The following is a 17062-nucleotide window of genomic DNA, read 5'->3' on the forward strand; positions in this document are numbered from 1 at the left end:
GACATTCAAAAAAGTTGATTTTAGGAACAGGAACCACACCAACCGTTAATTAGGGAGTACAGCCGTTAAACAAGAAACAACGCCAAATGTTTTAAATACGATATTGCGGCAACCTGCAACCCGCGGCAACCTGCCTTAATCGGCCACTTTTATCTACTCCCTGGTGTGACCGCTTAAGACAGATTTGACAGTATATATATTACTTAAAATGAACAATTAAACTGCTTTGTTTTATTGCTTTAGTTTGTTTGTTTCCTGTAGTATTTATTTGTTTGTTTGGTTTGTTTGGGGGTTGTTGGTTTTTTTTTTTGTGGGTTTTGTGTCTGTTAGAACTTACTGGGGCCAAGACCCATAAACCGTCTCGGGAGCTAGGGCATTTCCCCACCACCCCCACCCCACACCCGTTCATTTCCCCCACCCCGTCATCCACCCATTCAATTAGTTTGGTATCAATAAAATTAACCTTATTATAAAGTAATAAAAAAAATTCAGTGTCTATAATTGGTAGAACATTTTAAAGATTTAAGCGTTTAGAGCAGAAAATTAGTTGTTTAACAAAGTAATATTCAAACTGAGATTATATTTTACATTACATTACATCGTGTACATAATTAGAAAATATGTATTTCTAAAATTGCTTTCCGCATAATTATTATTCTTGTGGAAATACCGATATAAATTAATATTTATAACACATTACAAGTATGCATATTATGCTTGTGGAAATACGAATATTAATTAATGTTTAATAACGTATACACAATAAATACAATTGTTAGGGCTTTACTTGCTCGGTGTCGCGTGCTGTAACCTCACCGTGGTGTCAGGGGTGTACATTTTTCTTTCTTTTCTTTGAGAATTGCCAATACAGCACCAAATTTAAGTTTTGAGTAAAATTCAGTATCTATCTGTGATATTTGTGTTTTTGCACAGTTCTTTACACTGTTTTTGTTTAAATCTTGAATTTTTATATTGATGTTGATCATCACTTTATTTATTTAAATTACCATAGTTTGACACCCAATAGCCGATGTATTGTTAGTGCTGGGGTGTCGTTAAACATTCATTCATTCATTCATTCATTCATAGTCAACGATAGCATACACCGACTGGGGAAACACAACTGTATTAAAAGGGCATTATTCTGCATATAGCTTTAATATAAATATAAAATTTATTTTTAATATATTAGAGAAGGTTTAATCTTGAAAATAAGAATATTGAGCTGTATGTTAATAGTAACGATAATAGTAATAATATAATATAATAATAAATTTAATAATTAAAACATTCTAATAAATGTATATATAAAATAAAATATTAGTTAATTGCATTAAACAATATATTAATGTCATATATCAAAACTGGGGAAGAGGATTTACTGGGGGAATGGTCAAGGGGGAAATATCCGGGGGGGGGGGGGGGGGCGGGGGGGATGTTCTAACACGCTCAATCCAATTTGTATCGATGTGGATATGGGGGCGATTCTATTTCGTGACACCGGTATTTGACAACGTACTACCTGCTACAGCCAATTTCCGCCTATCAGTTCATTCGTGGGTAGGAACGCTGCTATTTAGTCTCTGTTTGTTAAGAACATGTTGACTAAATACCATCGACAGCTGGATGTTGGAACGCGGGCTACCACAAGGGGAGCTTACAATGAGTTCTTTTCCCCACGGTCAGCGGACTTTATTAAATACCAGTGCGTGTAGCACTGGTTGGAACAAGACAAAAAGGTGTCAGCAGGACGTGTTGCCACCACTAATCTGATTAAAATCAGCTCCACTGGTCTTTAATTTCCAGTGGATCTGACAGCACTCCATATATAGCCATGTCCAGATGACCTTTCATTCAAGAAATAGACATCACAAAACCGACCAATCAGATTTCAGCTTTCATAGTCTATACGGGTGCTTCACAAACATGGCGTCCGAATTGGTCATGGACCAAGCATTGCAGAAAGCGATGGCTTATTTTAATATAAATGTTTTACAAAAAGAACAACGAACAATATTAGATGCAATACTAGATGGTAAAGATTGTATGGCAGTATTACCGACAGGGTATGGAAAGTCACTACCATATCAACTGGCGATTCAAGTTAAGCGGCAACTGAAACCAATAGTCAGCCTATTTGCAGCCCGGAGCCCGAATGTCGCCCGGAGACAAAAACAAAGAAAGAAAGAAAGAAATGTTTTATTTAACGACGCACTCAACACATTTTATTTACGGTTATATGGCGTCAGACATATGATTACGGACCACACAGATTTTTGAGAGGAAACCCGCTGTCGCCACTACATGGGCTACTCTTCCGATTAGCAGCAAGGGATCTTTTATTTGCGCTTCCCACAGACAGGATAGAACAAACCATGGCCTTTGTTAAACCAGTTATGGATCACTGGTGGGTGCAAGTGGTTTACACCTACCCATTGAGCCTTGCGGAGCACTCACTCCGGGTTTGGAGTCGGTATCCTGTATTAAAAATCCATGCTCGACGAGGGGGGGGATGGTCCGTAGACCCAAGGTACCTACCAGCATTGTCGACCGACTGGTCTGCCCACGACGCCACCGAGGCTGGTAGGAGACCAAAAACAAAGCCCGAATGTTAATGTCGAGGTGTACATTGTTCATATTTGGCACAAAGATACATCTCAGCATTATGTATTGATATATGTTAAACAAATAAATGTAGGAAAAATATTTTTAGAAAAAAATCGCATTAACATTCGGTAAGCAAGGCTATTTGTTTTTGTCTTCGGGCGATGTTCGTGATTTCGTTATGTACATCCCGAACATGAAAAATTAGATTTTTTCTAAAAAATATTTTTCCTATATTTATTTTTTTAACATATATAAATGCATCGTGTTGAGGTGTATCTTTGTGCCAAATATGAACAATGTACACCTCGGCATTAACATTCGGGCTTTGTTTTTGTCTCCGGGCGACGTTCAGGCTCCTGCTGCAATAGGCCCGGAAGAGTTGAGACAACCGAGAAAATAATAATTTGCTGTCTCCTTAGTCGCACTGATAAACTATCAAGTTGAACGGCTGAAAACTCATTCCCTGGAATGTCTGGCAGAATATAGAGTTTAGTAAAAAATGGTGTTTACAAAATATTAAATTGAAACTCTATAATAATGATGATTATTAAGAACTGGGTTACCAGACCGTTGGGTCCGCAGTTCGCCGGGCCGCCTCATTAATTAATTAATCGATTACTGTTGTGCACCTGTATACGTTTAGAAATTAAAACGTGGCCAAACTTCACGATTACACAGTAAGTTTATTATCACAGTTGAGTTTTGTACTTTCGAGACCCGAAAGTTTTGACTATTCTTCCGACAAATTGTTTTTTGACTGATCTTTCTGTACTTGCTGCGGCATCACCAGTGGTTCACAATGTTATATTGCAACAGTTGTTTACTACTTGCGGACAGTGTGAACTAAATGCTTGAGTATATAGTCAAAGCTTACTTCTATTTTATCTCTAAAGGAATATACCCGCACAGTAACGCAAATATAGTGTATGTAACCGGACTTTTGGGCTACCTAGGTACAAAACAAACATGTTAACAGACGTCCGGTTATCTCAGATTTCGATATACTTGTCCCCTTTCATATTGTGATTAACGGACATTGTGTAGGGCGAGTTGACCAACCGCTGGACTAGTTGGTCTTGAGGTGAAGTTTTACCTACTGCCCTTATAATACCGTTATGATAATGACTACCAACCAAACAGTGCTTTGCACAGTTGGCTATTCACTATGGCGCCCGTTTTGTTTTCTAGTGAGTTAACAAATGAGGGGGTGGGTAGGGCGATGAAGATGAGGAATTTGTAAAATTCCGTACCAACCCAATATTTTTGTCCAAGATTGTCCCCTATATGAAAAATTTACCATATATTTTCCAACATAAGCTGTTATTCTTTAAAGATATTACATAATTTAAGATGATTTAAGTATCTACATGCGTATATCATACATTGTGAAATTACTGCTACAGTGCTATTTATATTCACCTTCAATTATATCTTTTTTGCCGTATATTCACACCTGTTACCCACATTTAACACTATCGGTTTTTTTTTTTACTTTGACACTGACAATGTCCACTTACTTTCTTGTTGTAAACATTAAGTTAAGCATCTAGTACCAATACATTCTATCTTTTATATTGAATTAAAATATATTCACAAACAATTGGGTAGCCTTGTGACTGCAACGTAATGGTACCTTTTGGTTGGTAGCAACCAAAAAATGGATATGGTGCGGTTTGGGTACGTTTTGCCTTGTACCCATGAATGAGGTCAATTACCGTAATAAATAATCACAATCTAACGCCGTATTGGACAGTGATTACCTTTTGTTTAGACCTAGATCACTGTATGGCTTTTTACTTCTGTAGCACCTGCTGCATATCATAGCCATAGTGGGCATTCTCTCAATGTTGCAGGTTTCCTTTCAAAATGACCAAATGTTTGACATCCAATAGCCGATGATTAATAAATCAATGTGCTCTAGCAGTGGTGTCATTAAACAAAACATTTTTTTTAAATGTAGCTACATGTATACAAGTAGTGTTTATTAATAATGTTTTTTTTTTTTTTTTTTGTTGTTGTTCAAGAACAAACATACTAAACCAAAAGTGGAAGAAACAGTATTTAAAAAATAAATAAAATGGGAGTGTGTGTGTGGGGGGGGGGGGGGGGGAGGTGGGGGGGGGTGGGGTTGGGGGGGGGGGGGGGGGGGGGGGGTGGGGGGGGGGGGGGGGGGGGGGGGGGGGGGGGGTGGGGGGGGGGGGGGGGGGGGGGGGGGGTGGGGGGGGGGGGGGGGGGGGGGGGGGGGGGGGGGGGGGTTGGGGGGGGGGGGGAGAGACTGACAGGGCAACGGCTTATAGAGGCCAAACATCAGGCATTCAATTAAAAAACCCCACATACTTATTTCGTATTACAATACTTTTTTACATTTTGTACACAACAATTTTGACTTGGTCACATTTGTTATAATACCAAATTCATAAAAATATTGTATAATATACAGTTATGGATCAGGTTAGGCATGTGCATTTCATTGAGCTCAGCTTTTAACATTAGTTATGTAAGTAAAGTTCATTGGTATCATCAGTTGTTACCCCCATATCTATTTTAAAATTTATTTTTAAAAAGCAACAGCACAACAGATAGTGTTTTCATCATTTGGTAAATAAACATTAATTTGTAGATAAATTTACTAATGAATACTATAATATTTAAATTTTATTAGTTTTTAAGAAACAAAAAAACAAAACAAAAAAACACCCCACATTTTATTACTCCATTGATAACAACATGATCAGTTAAAATATAATTAATAAAAAATTAAAGTTTGTTTTGTTTAACGATACCACTAGAGCACATTTATTTATTAATTATCAGCTATTGGATGTAAACATTTTGGGAATTCTTACCATAAACTACAGGTAAGCCTACGGTACATATTTAATTAGTATTATCTCTGTGTTGTCCCCAAGCTAGTTTGCCCCAAGTCAATTCAACCCCTAGTTTAACCAGTTCACCTCAGATCTTGGTTCAAATCCAATCATTTGTCAGTTGAAGCCATGGCTGACACTGGTCACTTGCACATTAGCTAATTGCTAATTCTTATGCAATATGGCTACAACAATCAATATTTGGCTAATAAATTTTGTTTAAATTAGCCATTTTGTAGTATTTTAAATAAATGCACATATGTGAAAAATGGCTAAAACAAACTTATTCCCAGCATGAGCCCTGTCAACACTCCTCTCAAGACTTGTTCATTTTTCATGTTTTTTTGTCTGACAAACATACATGTATAGATATTTGTCCCTCAGTTGTCTTGTATTCGTGACATAAGTAAAACAATATATTTATTTTGTGAACCAACATCATATACAAACAAATTTGGTTTGCGGGGAGGTGGGGGTGTTTAAATGTCATAATTGATGAATGAATATACCAGAAAAGAGAAGAAAAATGTATATGTATATTGCACACCAATCCATTTCGGTATTGGCCACTGGGTCGGTGTGATAGATATAATTATTATACTTACACAATTGTATCGTTCATCTGTGTAAGAACAGTTGCTGTATTAGAATTATATACTGATATTTCAACATATCACACACACACACACACACACACACACACACACACACACACACACACACACAGTATTCTTTATTAAATAAATGACTTCATCATCATATTAATATTAATTTATAAGTTTTTAAAATTATTTTCTTGATACAAATTTATGGCTATTTCAATTTACACCTGTTCATGCAGTCATCGCTTAAAAATTAAAGAAAACAAATATGCAAATACATGTAATGAAAATGTAATACATTTATTGCACAAAATGTTAGGAAATGATAAGTGAAACATACATATTAAGTTTTTCATTCAGCTAGTGACGTTTTATAAACATTTGTGGAAAACTGACTAAATACAATTATGGGATGTTTTAAAACTGACTAAATACAATTATGGGATGTTTTAAAACTGACTAAATACAATTATGGGATGTTTTAAAACTGACTAAATACAATTATGGGATGTTTTGTGTGTGCACTTCACATGAGATTGCTTTATTAATGACTACTTTTGAATTTCAATTTATAGCTACAGGTACAAACTTTTCATACAGTTTCTGCCAGAAATAATGTTTTGCTTATAGCGCTATGGAATTTTGAATGCAACCACAGTCAACGGTATGGACGGTATGGGGGACATCCACCAGAAATAAAATGGGTTAAGTTTAGAGTTAGGGTTAAGAAAATCATATAGTAATGATAAGAGTCATAAATTTTGTCAAAAGATTAACTTAAAAAACCAAATATGCTAAACAATGTTTTACCCTCTGGCAGAAACCCTGATACAAAGAAACACATTCTGTTGGATAGTCAATCATTCATTCATTTATTTTAACAGGGGTGAAAACGAAGACGGTGACAAGGCAGCGTTCCGAAAATGGTTCTCTTACATTGGAGAACTGCGATCATTGGTTCCACAAACTTCCATGCTAGCTTTGAGTGCAACATGCACATGGAAAATATCAAAACGAGTGTGGAAGGTTCTTAATTTGAAGGAGGACACATTACAAATCAGGATGTCCCCTGACAAAATTAGCATTAAGCTTGCAGTGCATAAGATTTCGAACACACTTGAAATGTCAATGTCTTGGATTGTTGATGGACTTCCCACTGACACATTTCCAAGAACACTTGTATACTGCCATTCTATCAAGGACGCTTCAAACATTTAAAGATATTTGAAACTGAACTTCCAGATTGCGAGGATTTTCAAATGTTTCACTCTGAAACACCAGAGGAGAATAAAAATAGAATTGTCATAACATAACGGGATGTCACAGTGTCATTTTATATGGTGTTCCTTCAAAACTGATTGACATTGTCCAAGAAATAGGACGAGTTGGACGGGATGGGACGAGTTCGGTAGCCTTGCTCCTGTACAACTCATACCACTTAAGTAAATGTGATGAAGATGTAAATCATGTATACAAAACAACTGAATGTCGGAGACTTGCTCTCTTAAAAGGATTTCTGGCATGGTCATATATTCAAGCCTATCAGTGATCATTGAATTTTGACGTGTTTTATGATATAACTATACATCAGATGTTGGTATTGTCCAGTGTAGCACAAATGCATCCTTCGGCCGTAACCAAATGTCATATCAGGACCTTGTATGGGATTCATTCAGTTACTAGTATACAAATCACTTGAAAAAAAAATTCTGTAGAGGGATTATCTGTATTAAAGAGACTATCCTGATTTTCATCAAATGAAATATTTTTACATTATTAAACATAATTGTTCTTGCTTACTATATGAATATCTTTATAACCAATGCATTTTCAACATTATATTTATAATATCTCAATTTACTACATATGAATTTATTGTTGATTTTTTAATTTCTTCCAATAACCATACGAAGTTTGAAATTGAGGCAAGTCAAATAAAATATATTTATCTGTATAATGTTTTATATTTATAAGATGGAGGAAAAAAGTTATGGTAAGGTAGTATTTTCTAAACCAGGAACAAGCATGATGTGTTCATTTTGATGGAGCGAATAAGTGGAAGTATTGCTAGGATGAAAACTCGGGATAATCCTTTAAAAGCTACATACAATTTACATGTGAAGATTACACAGTGTGCAAAGTAAATCAATGTATTAATACCCTCACATGTTCTAATTTGACGTAAATTAAATCAACACGTCTATCATCAGTTCGAAATGAAGGATTTGTGTTCAAGATACATTTTGGTTTCGCAGGCTGTGAAATGCAACCACTGGTTTATGCCTAAGAATGAATGTTCTAAGTTCGTGGAAACAGTTGTCATAAATCTTTGGGTCTGTTTTTAAAGATTTACTCTTTAACCTGCGACCATCCACAAAGGAAAATGCTTCAATCTCTGAAAGATCTTTGAGGACTTTGTTTTACATCCTCAGCATATGATGGTAACTTGTGAAATCCTTTCCGAGTTGACTGATGGATTCAAAATGTTTTGCATAGTTTATTAGGTGAGGATACTCGGTAGAGTGAGCCAGAATGCTTTCTTTTGTTTGGTAGCCTGGACAAGCTACCTTGCTGTCTCTGTTGAGTAACTCAACATACTCGTCAAGTCCACGATTGTTGTTTTTGCCACCCTGCGTGTTGACAAATCTGTTGGCAATTAATCTTTCTTTCTTCTCTGGATCCAGAAGACCGTCTGTCATTGAAATAATGTCCACAGATCCAATAGCATATTTGGTTTTGTTTGTTTTATGATAAATGGGTAAGTCATACTTAGCTGATCAGACACTACGTTCCCCATCAGCCATATCAACTGCAGTGTCCAGTTTTTTGTGTAGAAGCAGAAGTTTGTACAGCATCATACTGTAACTGTTTAACTCGTATTTTTCGTTGGTTTTAATATGTGTACTTTTATGCATGTGCTGGTTATGAAATTTCTGCTCGTGTGCTTTTAGGGTACCTACACAGGCATATGTTTTGTCACAGAAGTGACATCCAACACGGCCATTTTTCAGATTTGCAATCCAGTAATTTTCAGGATGTTCTGGATCTGTTAAAATATTCCGCAGCTCTTGAAATACATCAACGGATTTACAAATGTCATTGATCCAGTTTATTTTGTCTTCGTCTGATAATGTTTAAAAGTTATCTGGTATTGGCAGATCATCATCTGCATCTTTCATACCAACTTCATGCAAGAACAGCAGACAGCATCTAGAATTGTATATGCCCTGTAGGAATTTTTCACCTGACTTTTCACATTTCTTTCATTCAAAATATTTCTGTAGTAATATATAGTTCCTCTGTCATTTCCAGAGTCTGTGTTGTAAGCAAGCTTCCATATTGACTGTAAATAGAAATAGTATTATATAAACAATACATTATATGTACTGTGTTGTAAGCAAGCTTACATATTGCCTGTAAATAGAAATATTATTATATAAACAATACCTTATATGTACTGTGCTGTTGCGAGCCTGCATGTTGCCTGTAAATAGAAATATTAGTATATAAACAATACCTTATATGTGTTGTTGCAAGCTTGCTTATTGCCTGTAAATAGAAATATTATTATATAAACAATACCTTATATGTACTGTGCTGTTGCGAGCCTGCATGTTGCCTGTAAATAGAAATATTATTATATACACAATACCTTATATGTACTGTGCTGTTGCTAGCTTGCATGTTGCCTGTAATCGTGTAAATAGAATTGTTTTCATATAAACAATACCTCATATGCACTCTGCCTATAAAGAACATTATTTATTGATAAACTACAGTGGTATACATGAAACTATTTCCTGTGTGCGCGCGCGTGTGTGTGTGTGTGTGTGTGTGTGTGTGTGTGTGTGTTTGGTTGTTGTTATGAGTCATGAGATAGATATACCTCGATAAAGTTCATAAGTCTATGGAAATACTCAATTTTCGATATAAAACCTTCTTGCTTGTTGAGCACACTGAATTCTTTCATCAGTTAACCTGTCACCTGAATGAAACTACACTTCTTTTTAAGCTGATATATTTCTGTGATACTTAAACATATTGTTTTGTACTATTTGTTTTAATCATTATGGTTCTTGAATTTAAAAAAAGAAAGAAAATTCCACCGGCACAACTGGCACATTTTAATTGTTAGCAAACTGTATAAACAAAGCAACGTTCTAACCACCAACTAAACTGTCTGGGACAGATTTCAGTGTGTGTCTTTAAACTGTTATCTATCCAGATTGCATTGTCAGTTAACATAATTTGTTTTCTTGGAGAGGTTGGGTGGTGTGTGTGGTGTGTGTGTGTTGTGTGTTGTGTGTGTGTGTGTGTGTGTGTGTGTGTGTGTGTGGGGGGGGGGGGGGGGGGCAGAAAATTGTGCACAGTATAATTACCACCAAAGAACAAAGGCTCGATGATTCCATTATCCTTGTACGGTACATATTTTTATGAAGATCTTTGAGCAGCTGTATGACATCTGCTGTCTTCGTCTCATTACAGTCAAAAAGACCCAAAGGATACTTAAAGAAAAAAAAGAAGGAAAACCCGAGTTCAACCACAGCAAAAAGGATATGAAATTTGAAATAAGCTAATATGCTAATTTTCACTATATATACATGTCACTTATTAGATCTAAATAGTATATGAATCTACAAAATGTTCTCAAGCTTAGCCTACCCAGAGGCAATTACCTAGATTGGATTCCAGAGTCATACTTTCTTAACTGTTACACAGTTGAGATGACGGCACTGAGTGTGAGTACTCGTATCCGTGAATGTGTGAAGATTGCTTATGTGCTGCACCTCCTCATAGTCTTTTAAAATAACCCTTTTATAGAACACAAATCATTAATACAGGGCAATTTGGATCCAATGAGGTGGCTGCTGCCCGCTTTAGACTGGTCGCCACTTATTATTTTAATTAGTTACATTTGATATGGGGGAAAACTGGCCCTTTACGACAGGTGGCTGCTAGAACAGGTTTAACTGTACCTGAATAGTTTTTAATCCCTGCTACTGCACTGTACTTGTGGTCGAGGTATTTTGGAATAAATCTTGTTCAAGCAACTGTGACTTGGGTAATATTCTCTATTACAGCTGTTGCAATGATAAAACACTAGCTCTGCTTTCAGCAATGCTTGCTCATCAATCGATGGTATGAATGTTTCAACATTTATGTCATGGTGAGACAGCAGAGTTCCTTTTTTATCACTAGACTTGTGTACTATGTTTACTCTATCTACAACTGCTATCACGTTGAAAAGATGCAAAGATGTGGTTCTCTGTTGTGATGTTCTGAAATGTAATGCAGATTTATGAATCTTGAATTACACAACATATATGTCACCATGTTAATTATACCTCTTGATATTTATACTGATATTCTATCTAGTATTGTGCTAAACTGTAAATTGTATGTCACAGAAATATGTCCATTGCATTCTAGACCAAGATGTGTATGCCCTCTGTTATAAACATAAAAAATGCAGTCACTCTGCATACTGTAAAAATTAAAAAACAACAACATTCAACTACATTAAAGGCACTGTACATATATACTCTTCAAAAGAAGAAACGCAAAACCACATTGTCGTAACATTTGGAGAATTGATTTCATTATTGAATGGTGAGTCCGATAATTACCAAATGTTGCAGGATTGTTCACAGTTCACTCTAGTCCATTCTGAGTAAGTGATAGGACACACCACCAAGGTCAAGGTCATCTGGAGTCAATACCGGGTGTGGCCTCCGCATGTGTTGACAACTGCCTGGCACCGCCTGCCCATTGAAGCAACCAGAGTACGGATGACGTCCCGGGGGATGGTGGCCCACTCGGCCTGCAAGGCTGCTGCCAGCTCGGGCAGGATCTGGGGCTGTGGTTGTCGCTGTCGGAGGCGTCGGTCCAACTCGTCCCATAGATGCTCAATTGGGTTCAAATCCGGTGATATCGATGGCCAAGGAAGGACATTAATGTTGTTGTTCTGTAGGAAAGCCGTTGTGAGACGTGCTGTGTGAGGCCTGGCGTTTGTCATGTTGGAACACTGCGTTGGCGTTGGCCATAAACTGGAACGATGTTGTGGCCGGAGGATCTGGTCAATGTAGCCCTGTGCATTCAGGTTGCCCTGCACGTGGACCAGGTCAGTTCTGCCAGTGTGTGAGATGACTGCCCACACCATGACACTATCCCCGCCGAATCTGTCCACTTCCTGCACGCAGTTTGCCGCATAACGTTCACCACGATGCCTATACACGCGACATCTTCCATCATGACGTCGGAGCAGAAATCGGGACTCGTCACTGAAACACACCTGTCTCCATCGCAGTTGAGGCCATTGTCGATGAATCTGGCACCACTGCAGTCGGAGTCGACGGTGTTGTGGTGTTAAGATGACACCTCGAACTGGACGTCTGGGCACGATTCCTACCTCACGTAGGCGGTTCCGTACGGTCTGGTCGGATATCCTGCGCAAACCTGGTATTGCTGCGGCTGTGGAGGTGGCAGTAGTCAATCGTTCCCGAAGGTGGCGTACCCGGATGTAGCGGTCCTGCCCGGGGGTAGTGACCCGTGGTCGACCGGATCTAGGGAGGTCACGTATTGATCCATGTTGCTGGTAACGGTCCCACAGTCTGGAGATGGTGCTTGGGGGAACACATGGAATGCCCTGGCAACGGCCGTTCTGGATTCGCCTGCGTCTAGTCGGCCGATGGCATTGTTTTTCTCTGCGGTTCACTGAGACGTGGCATGTCCTGGATTGTCAACTATCGGCCAGATACAGAGGCCAGACAAGCGAACACCCTGCACTTTTATACTGTCGGTGTTCATGTTGCACGTGCAGACAACGCACGTGCAGTGGTGACATGGTTTGCACGTGGCTGCGTTTTTGCGAATATTCACATTTTGGAACTTTATTGTACAGTAGCTGCGTTTTATCGAATGTAACCGTGGGAATGTGTTTGGGACATGCAATGACCTTATATTCACAAAGCATGAACCGGTAGGAAACATAAAATCGGAGTTATAACCCATTTGTACCCTTTTGCGTTTCTTTTTTTGAAGAGTATATTATGTTTTTTGGTTCCTTGAATTTTCTTGTATGCATATCTACTTTGAAATATGTAATGTTGCATAACTAAAGCATGCGAGGGTTAACATGAACTCACCTGAAAGAGGGAATAATATTCGTATTCCAGTTGTCTCCAACTAACTGGTACTTGACATGTCCACCGTCTGCCCAATCTGCTTTTAACTTAATAATGTCAGCATCTAAGTTGTCTTTCCATTTTCCTAGTATTCTGTGAACGGTTTGGGGTAAGACACTGAGTCCAAGGTGTGACAGTCTTGTAATGTCCTATAAATGAAAATATTAACAATGTGTACATTAAGGCATGCTAATTTAGAACAGCCTGTACAGTTGCACATGAAAATAAGAGAGCATGAGGTCAGGGGAGAGTTTTAGTATAGTGTTTGAAAACTTAGGACCTCTGCAATGTATTTCAGAGCATTGTGGAATTAAAACAACAATAGGAAAAGAAGCTAAATAGCAGATGAGATAATTGCACCATACTACGTATACCTGTCTCTAACAAATGGCCTGCAATTTTTGGGATGGTTTTAGCAGGTGAATTTCTATTTCACCTGCTAGGTCTAAAACATTGACTGCATTTCGGTTTTCGAAGGCTGATATTTCAAGCCCTGATTTAAAATAAATAAAGTTTGTTTTGTTTTAACTACACCACTAGAGCACATTGATATATTAATCATCAGCTATTGGATGTCCAACATTTGGTAATTCTGACTCATAGTCAACAGAGGAAACCTGTTACATTTTCTTAATGCAGTAAGGGATATTTTATATGCACTTTCCCACAGACAAGAAAGCACATACCACATCCTGTATGTACTGTACTGTATGTATTGTGGTGTACTGGTTGGAATGAGAAAAAAAAACGAATCGGTTGAATGGATCCACTGAGGTGGTTCGATCCTGCGACGCAATCACTTCAAGCAAGCACTCAACCGACTGAGCTAAATCCCGCCCCGAGCCCTGATTTAAGCAATGTAATTGATACCAAACTTACATGTTGTGTGCATCCTCCATGCATGAGTATAAAACCCACTTGGTACATAAGTGCTGACATTTCTTGATTACGTCCGTGCAAACCAGATGCAACTGCCTGCAAGATGTGTATGAATTTGTTCCCAATCACAGATGATGGCACATCGCTTGTAATTGCTGATACAATTTTCAAAATATTTGGAGCTCTTATTTGTCCCATGTAACTCCATTATATTTTCATATGTCTTGTCTTGCAAAATTTAACCAGAATTACATTTGCAGAGAGCTTTGCTTTCATTGGACACTACTTGTTTTGCGCCTTCACAAACATGATTTGGATTTGAATGAACTAAGACATCAATTATACGTGTAACATCACCACCTGTTCCAAATATTGCTTTGCATATTTTTTGTGCAGTGTCGTCTGTTATGAGCTCACTTCTTTTTTCACTAGGGTAATAAATGGAAATCTGTAATTCAAATTGAAGCATTTAAAAAAAAAAGCGTTTTATTAAATATGAATGAAATCACATCAACACACATTAAATAGTACTTACATAATATTTAAACTTTGATTGGTTTAATGGCACCACATCATATTGGTTTGATTATTATTGACCATCGATGTCAGAAGAAACCCGCGAGAGAGAGAGAGAGAGAGAGAGAGAGAGAGAGAGAGAGAGAGAGAGAGAGAGAGAGAGAGAGAGAGAGAGAGAGAGAGAGCGCGAGAAAGGTTATTACCAGTGTTTTTCGGTATCTGGCTCATAACAGGTTTTTTGACTGCTTTGCCATGTCTTCTGTGGCTAAACGGTTCCAATTTAATCGGTGTCACCACTTTAATTTGTATTTTTTTTGGAGCCTGAAGACGCTGGTTTCTTTCAATCTGTGTAACAATTGGACTCCTCAACAAACGTTTACAAACTGCTCGTCGTGGGAAAGGAATGTTTAGTGTCGTGTTCTTTCTCACTTTGTCTAATGAATTTCTTAATTCTTCTTTACTAGTAACTATTTCTTTTTCTAATTTCAAAATTTTCACACTTTCTGTAACATTTTTGACAGACGCCATTTTTTGTCACTGAAACATCTACATCAATCTCCGTGTCTAATGCTTTTATTATGTTTTGTCTTCTTTCTTCGGTTAGCTTAACTTTGCGATCGTGAAAAAGTTTAGTTTCCACGGATCCGTCTTCTTTTTTATGCTTTTGTACAAACGAAAATCCACAGATAACACATCTAACATATAAATCTTTTTTGGTGTGGTCATAACCATGGAGGTAGCCATATTTAGTTCAACTGGTACTCGATCATATTTTTATATAATACGTTTGATCCATTCAGCGGTACATTTAACAAACTCGGACGAGTTTTTTTTCCCCGCTACTAATCGTAAATGACTCGAAGCACTCGGAACGATTCGGAAAAGTTTCGAATGCACTCGAAACGATTCGGAAATTTGTTCAGAATACTGGCAGGATTTTGCAAGTAAGCTTTTGATTGGTCGAACGGAAGGTTATCTGGACATGACTTTCAACGGGTGCGATTGCGAATAATTTTTACATGCTAATATACCACTAGAGTTTCGAGCATGTCCGCCGCGGGGCCTGTCTCTGGATAGCCAGGGGCTTGTCACGGGACAGAAAAAAATTAAGCGGACAATTTTGAAATTTACATCCAAAAATTAAAAGTGGGCCTTTAAAATTTTGATGCGCATCCCTAATATAATTAATAAAGAAAATTCTACTCATTAAATTTGGTCGCTAGATTAGATCGGGTGGTCAAAAAGAAATTAGATAAGATGGGGGGGGGGGGGGGGGGGTAGAGTTTGACATCCCTGTCAAACACAAATATAATAATAAGTTTAAAGATCCACATATTCGCATAGTCACGTGTCTATATCTATAGGATACTTTAATAAAATAAAATAAATACCTGTCTCAAAGTCTGCTACGAATTCAAGTACTGCTGCTCGTTGTGGCAGGAGATCGTCGATGGCGCGGAAGACCTGGAAACACAACACACATTATTACAGAGAATCACCACGAAGTGTATATATGATTATTAAATGCAAGCCATAAGTTTGTGGGTTTTTTCCATCAAAATACATGAAATACAACTTACGGCTCTGTAGTCTTTACTCTTTCGCCGCGACATGAAGACAAAGGCAAGTGGCACCTGCTTCGTGGCGTCGTCATGCCTCAGGAAAGCATGTATCGAAAAAAGCTGTACAAAGGGATCCTTCACCACCTTGAAGGTACCGTCCAGGTACCATCTCCTTGCGTTGACCAGTAGAGTCAGCTGTCTCTCCGTCGCGAACACTATGTGTCTACGTATGTTTACCCGGACGTCGGCCCGTAAGAAGTCTGCTGGTATGAAGTTCTCAGCGATCTGTAATTACATGTAGAGACGTCATTATCTGCATCCAACTATAATAATAGATCAAATAAGTGTTTAATGTTTCAGAGCATCTATTTTTATATTTTCATTTATTTTTATATTAACACTTATATTAATATTATATTAATACTTATTTAAATTACCTCAAAGAGCAAGTCACGTGGCTCTGCTGGTCTCAGCTTGGCACGCACACGGTTTGCCATACGGGCCAGGCTGCTGGGTCCAGGTAGTTCATCCCAGGTCTGCTGTACATCGAGGTCGTCAATAATGACACCCTCAACGATGGCGCTCGCCGGCTGGAAAACGTCAGTTTTAGCAGTTTCCGTGATCTTCAAAATAAACAAAATTATTATTGTTATGTTATGTTATATTCCATTATATATATCATTAGTATTAGGTACCATTCTTATTGTTATATTCTATTAGATATATATATATATATATATATATATATATATATATATATATATATATATATATATATATATATATATATATATATATATATATATATATTATGTACCATTCTTATTATCGTTACCTTCGCTTTG

The 17062-nt window shown here is 37.6% G+C and overlaps 1 protein-coding gene and 1 pseudogene across 1 annotated transcript in view; both read right to left on the reverse strand.

The window, feature by feature from the left end:
* LOC121377183 overlaps nucleotides 1-8775 on the reverse strand; it is a 17906-nt gene extending 9131 nt beyond the window's left edge. Inside the window, exon 1 of the mRNA XM_041505088.1 lies at nucleotides 8501-8775. Within this exon, the coding sequence (XP_041361022.1) occupies nucleotides 8501-8775 (275 nt within the window). The remainder of the gene's footprint in view (nucleotides 1-8500) is intronic.
* Nucleotides 8776-9251: 476 nt separating this feature from the next.
* On the reverse strand, nucleotides 9252-14337 carry LOC121377185 (annotated as a pseudogene).
* Between the last annotated feature and the right edge of the window lie 2725 nt (nucleotides 14338-17062).

Source organism: Gigantopelta aegis, chromosome 7 (genome assembly GCF_016097555.1).
Source record: "Gigantopelta aegis isolate Gae_Host chromosome 7, Gae_host_genome, whole genome shotgun sequence".
Taxonomy (NCBI): domain Eukaryota; kingdom Metazoa; phylum Mollusca; class Gastropoda; order Neomphalida; family Peltospiridae; genus Gigantopelta; species Gigantopelta aegis.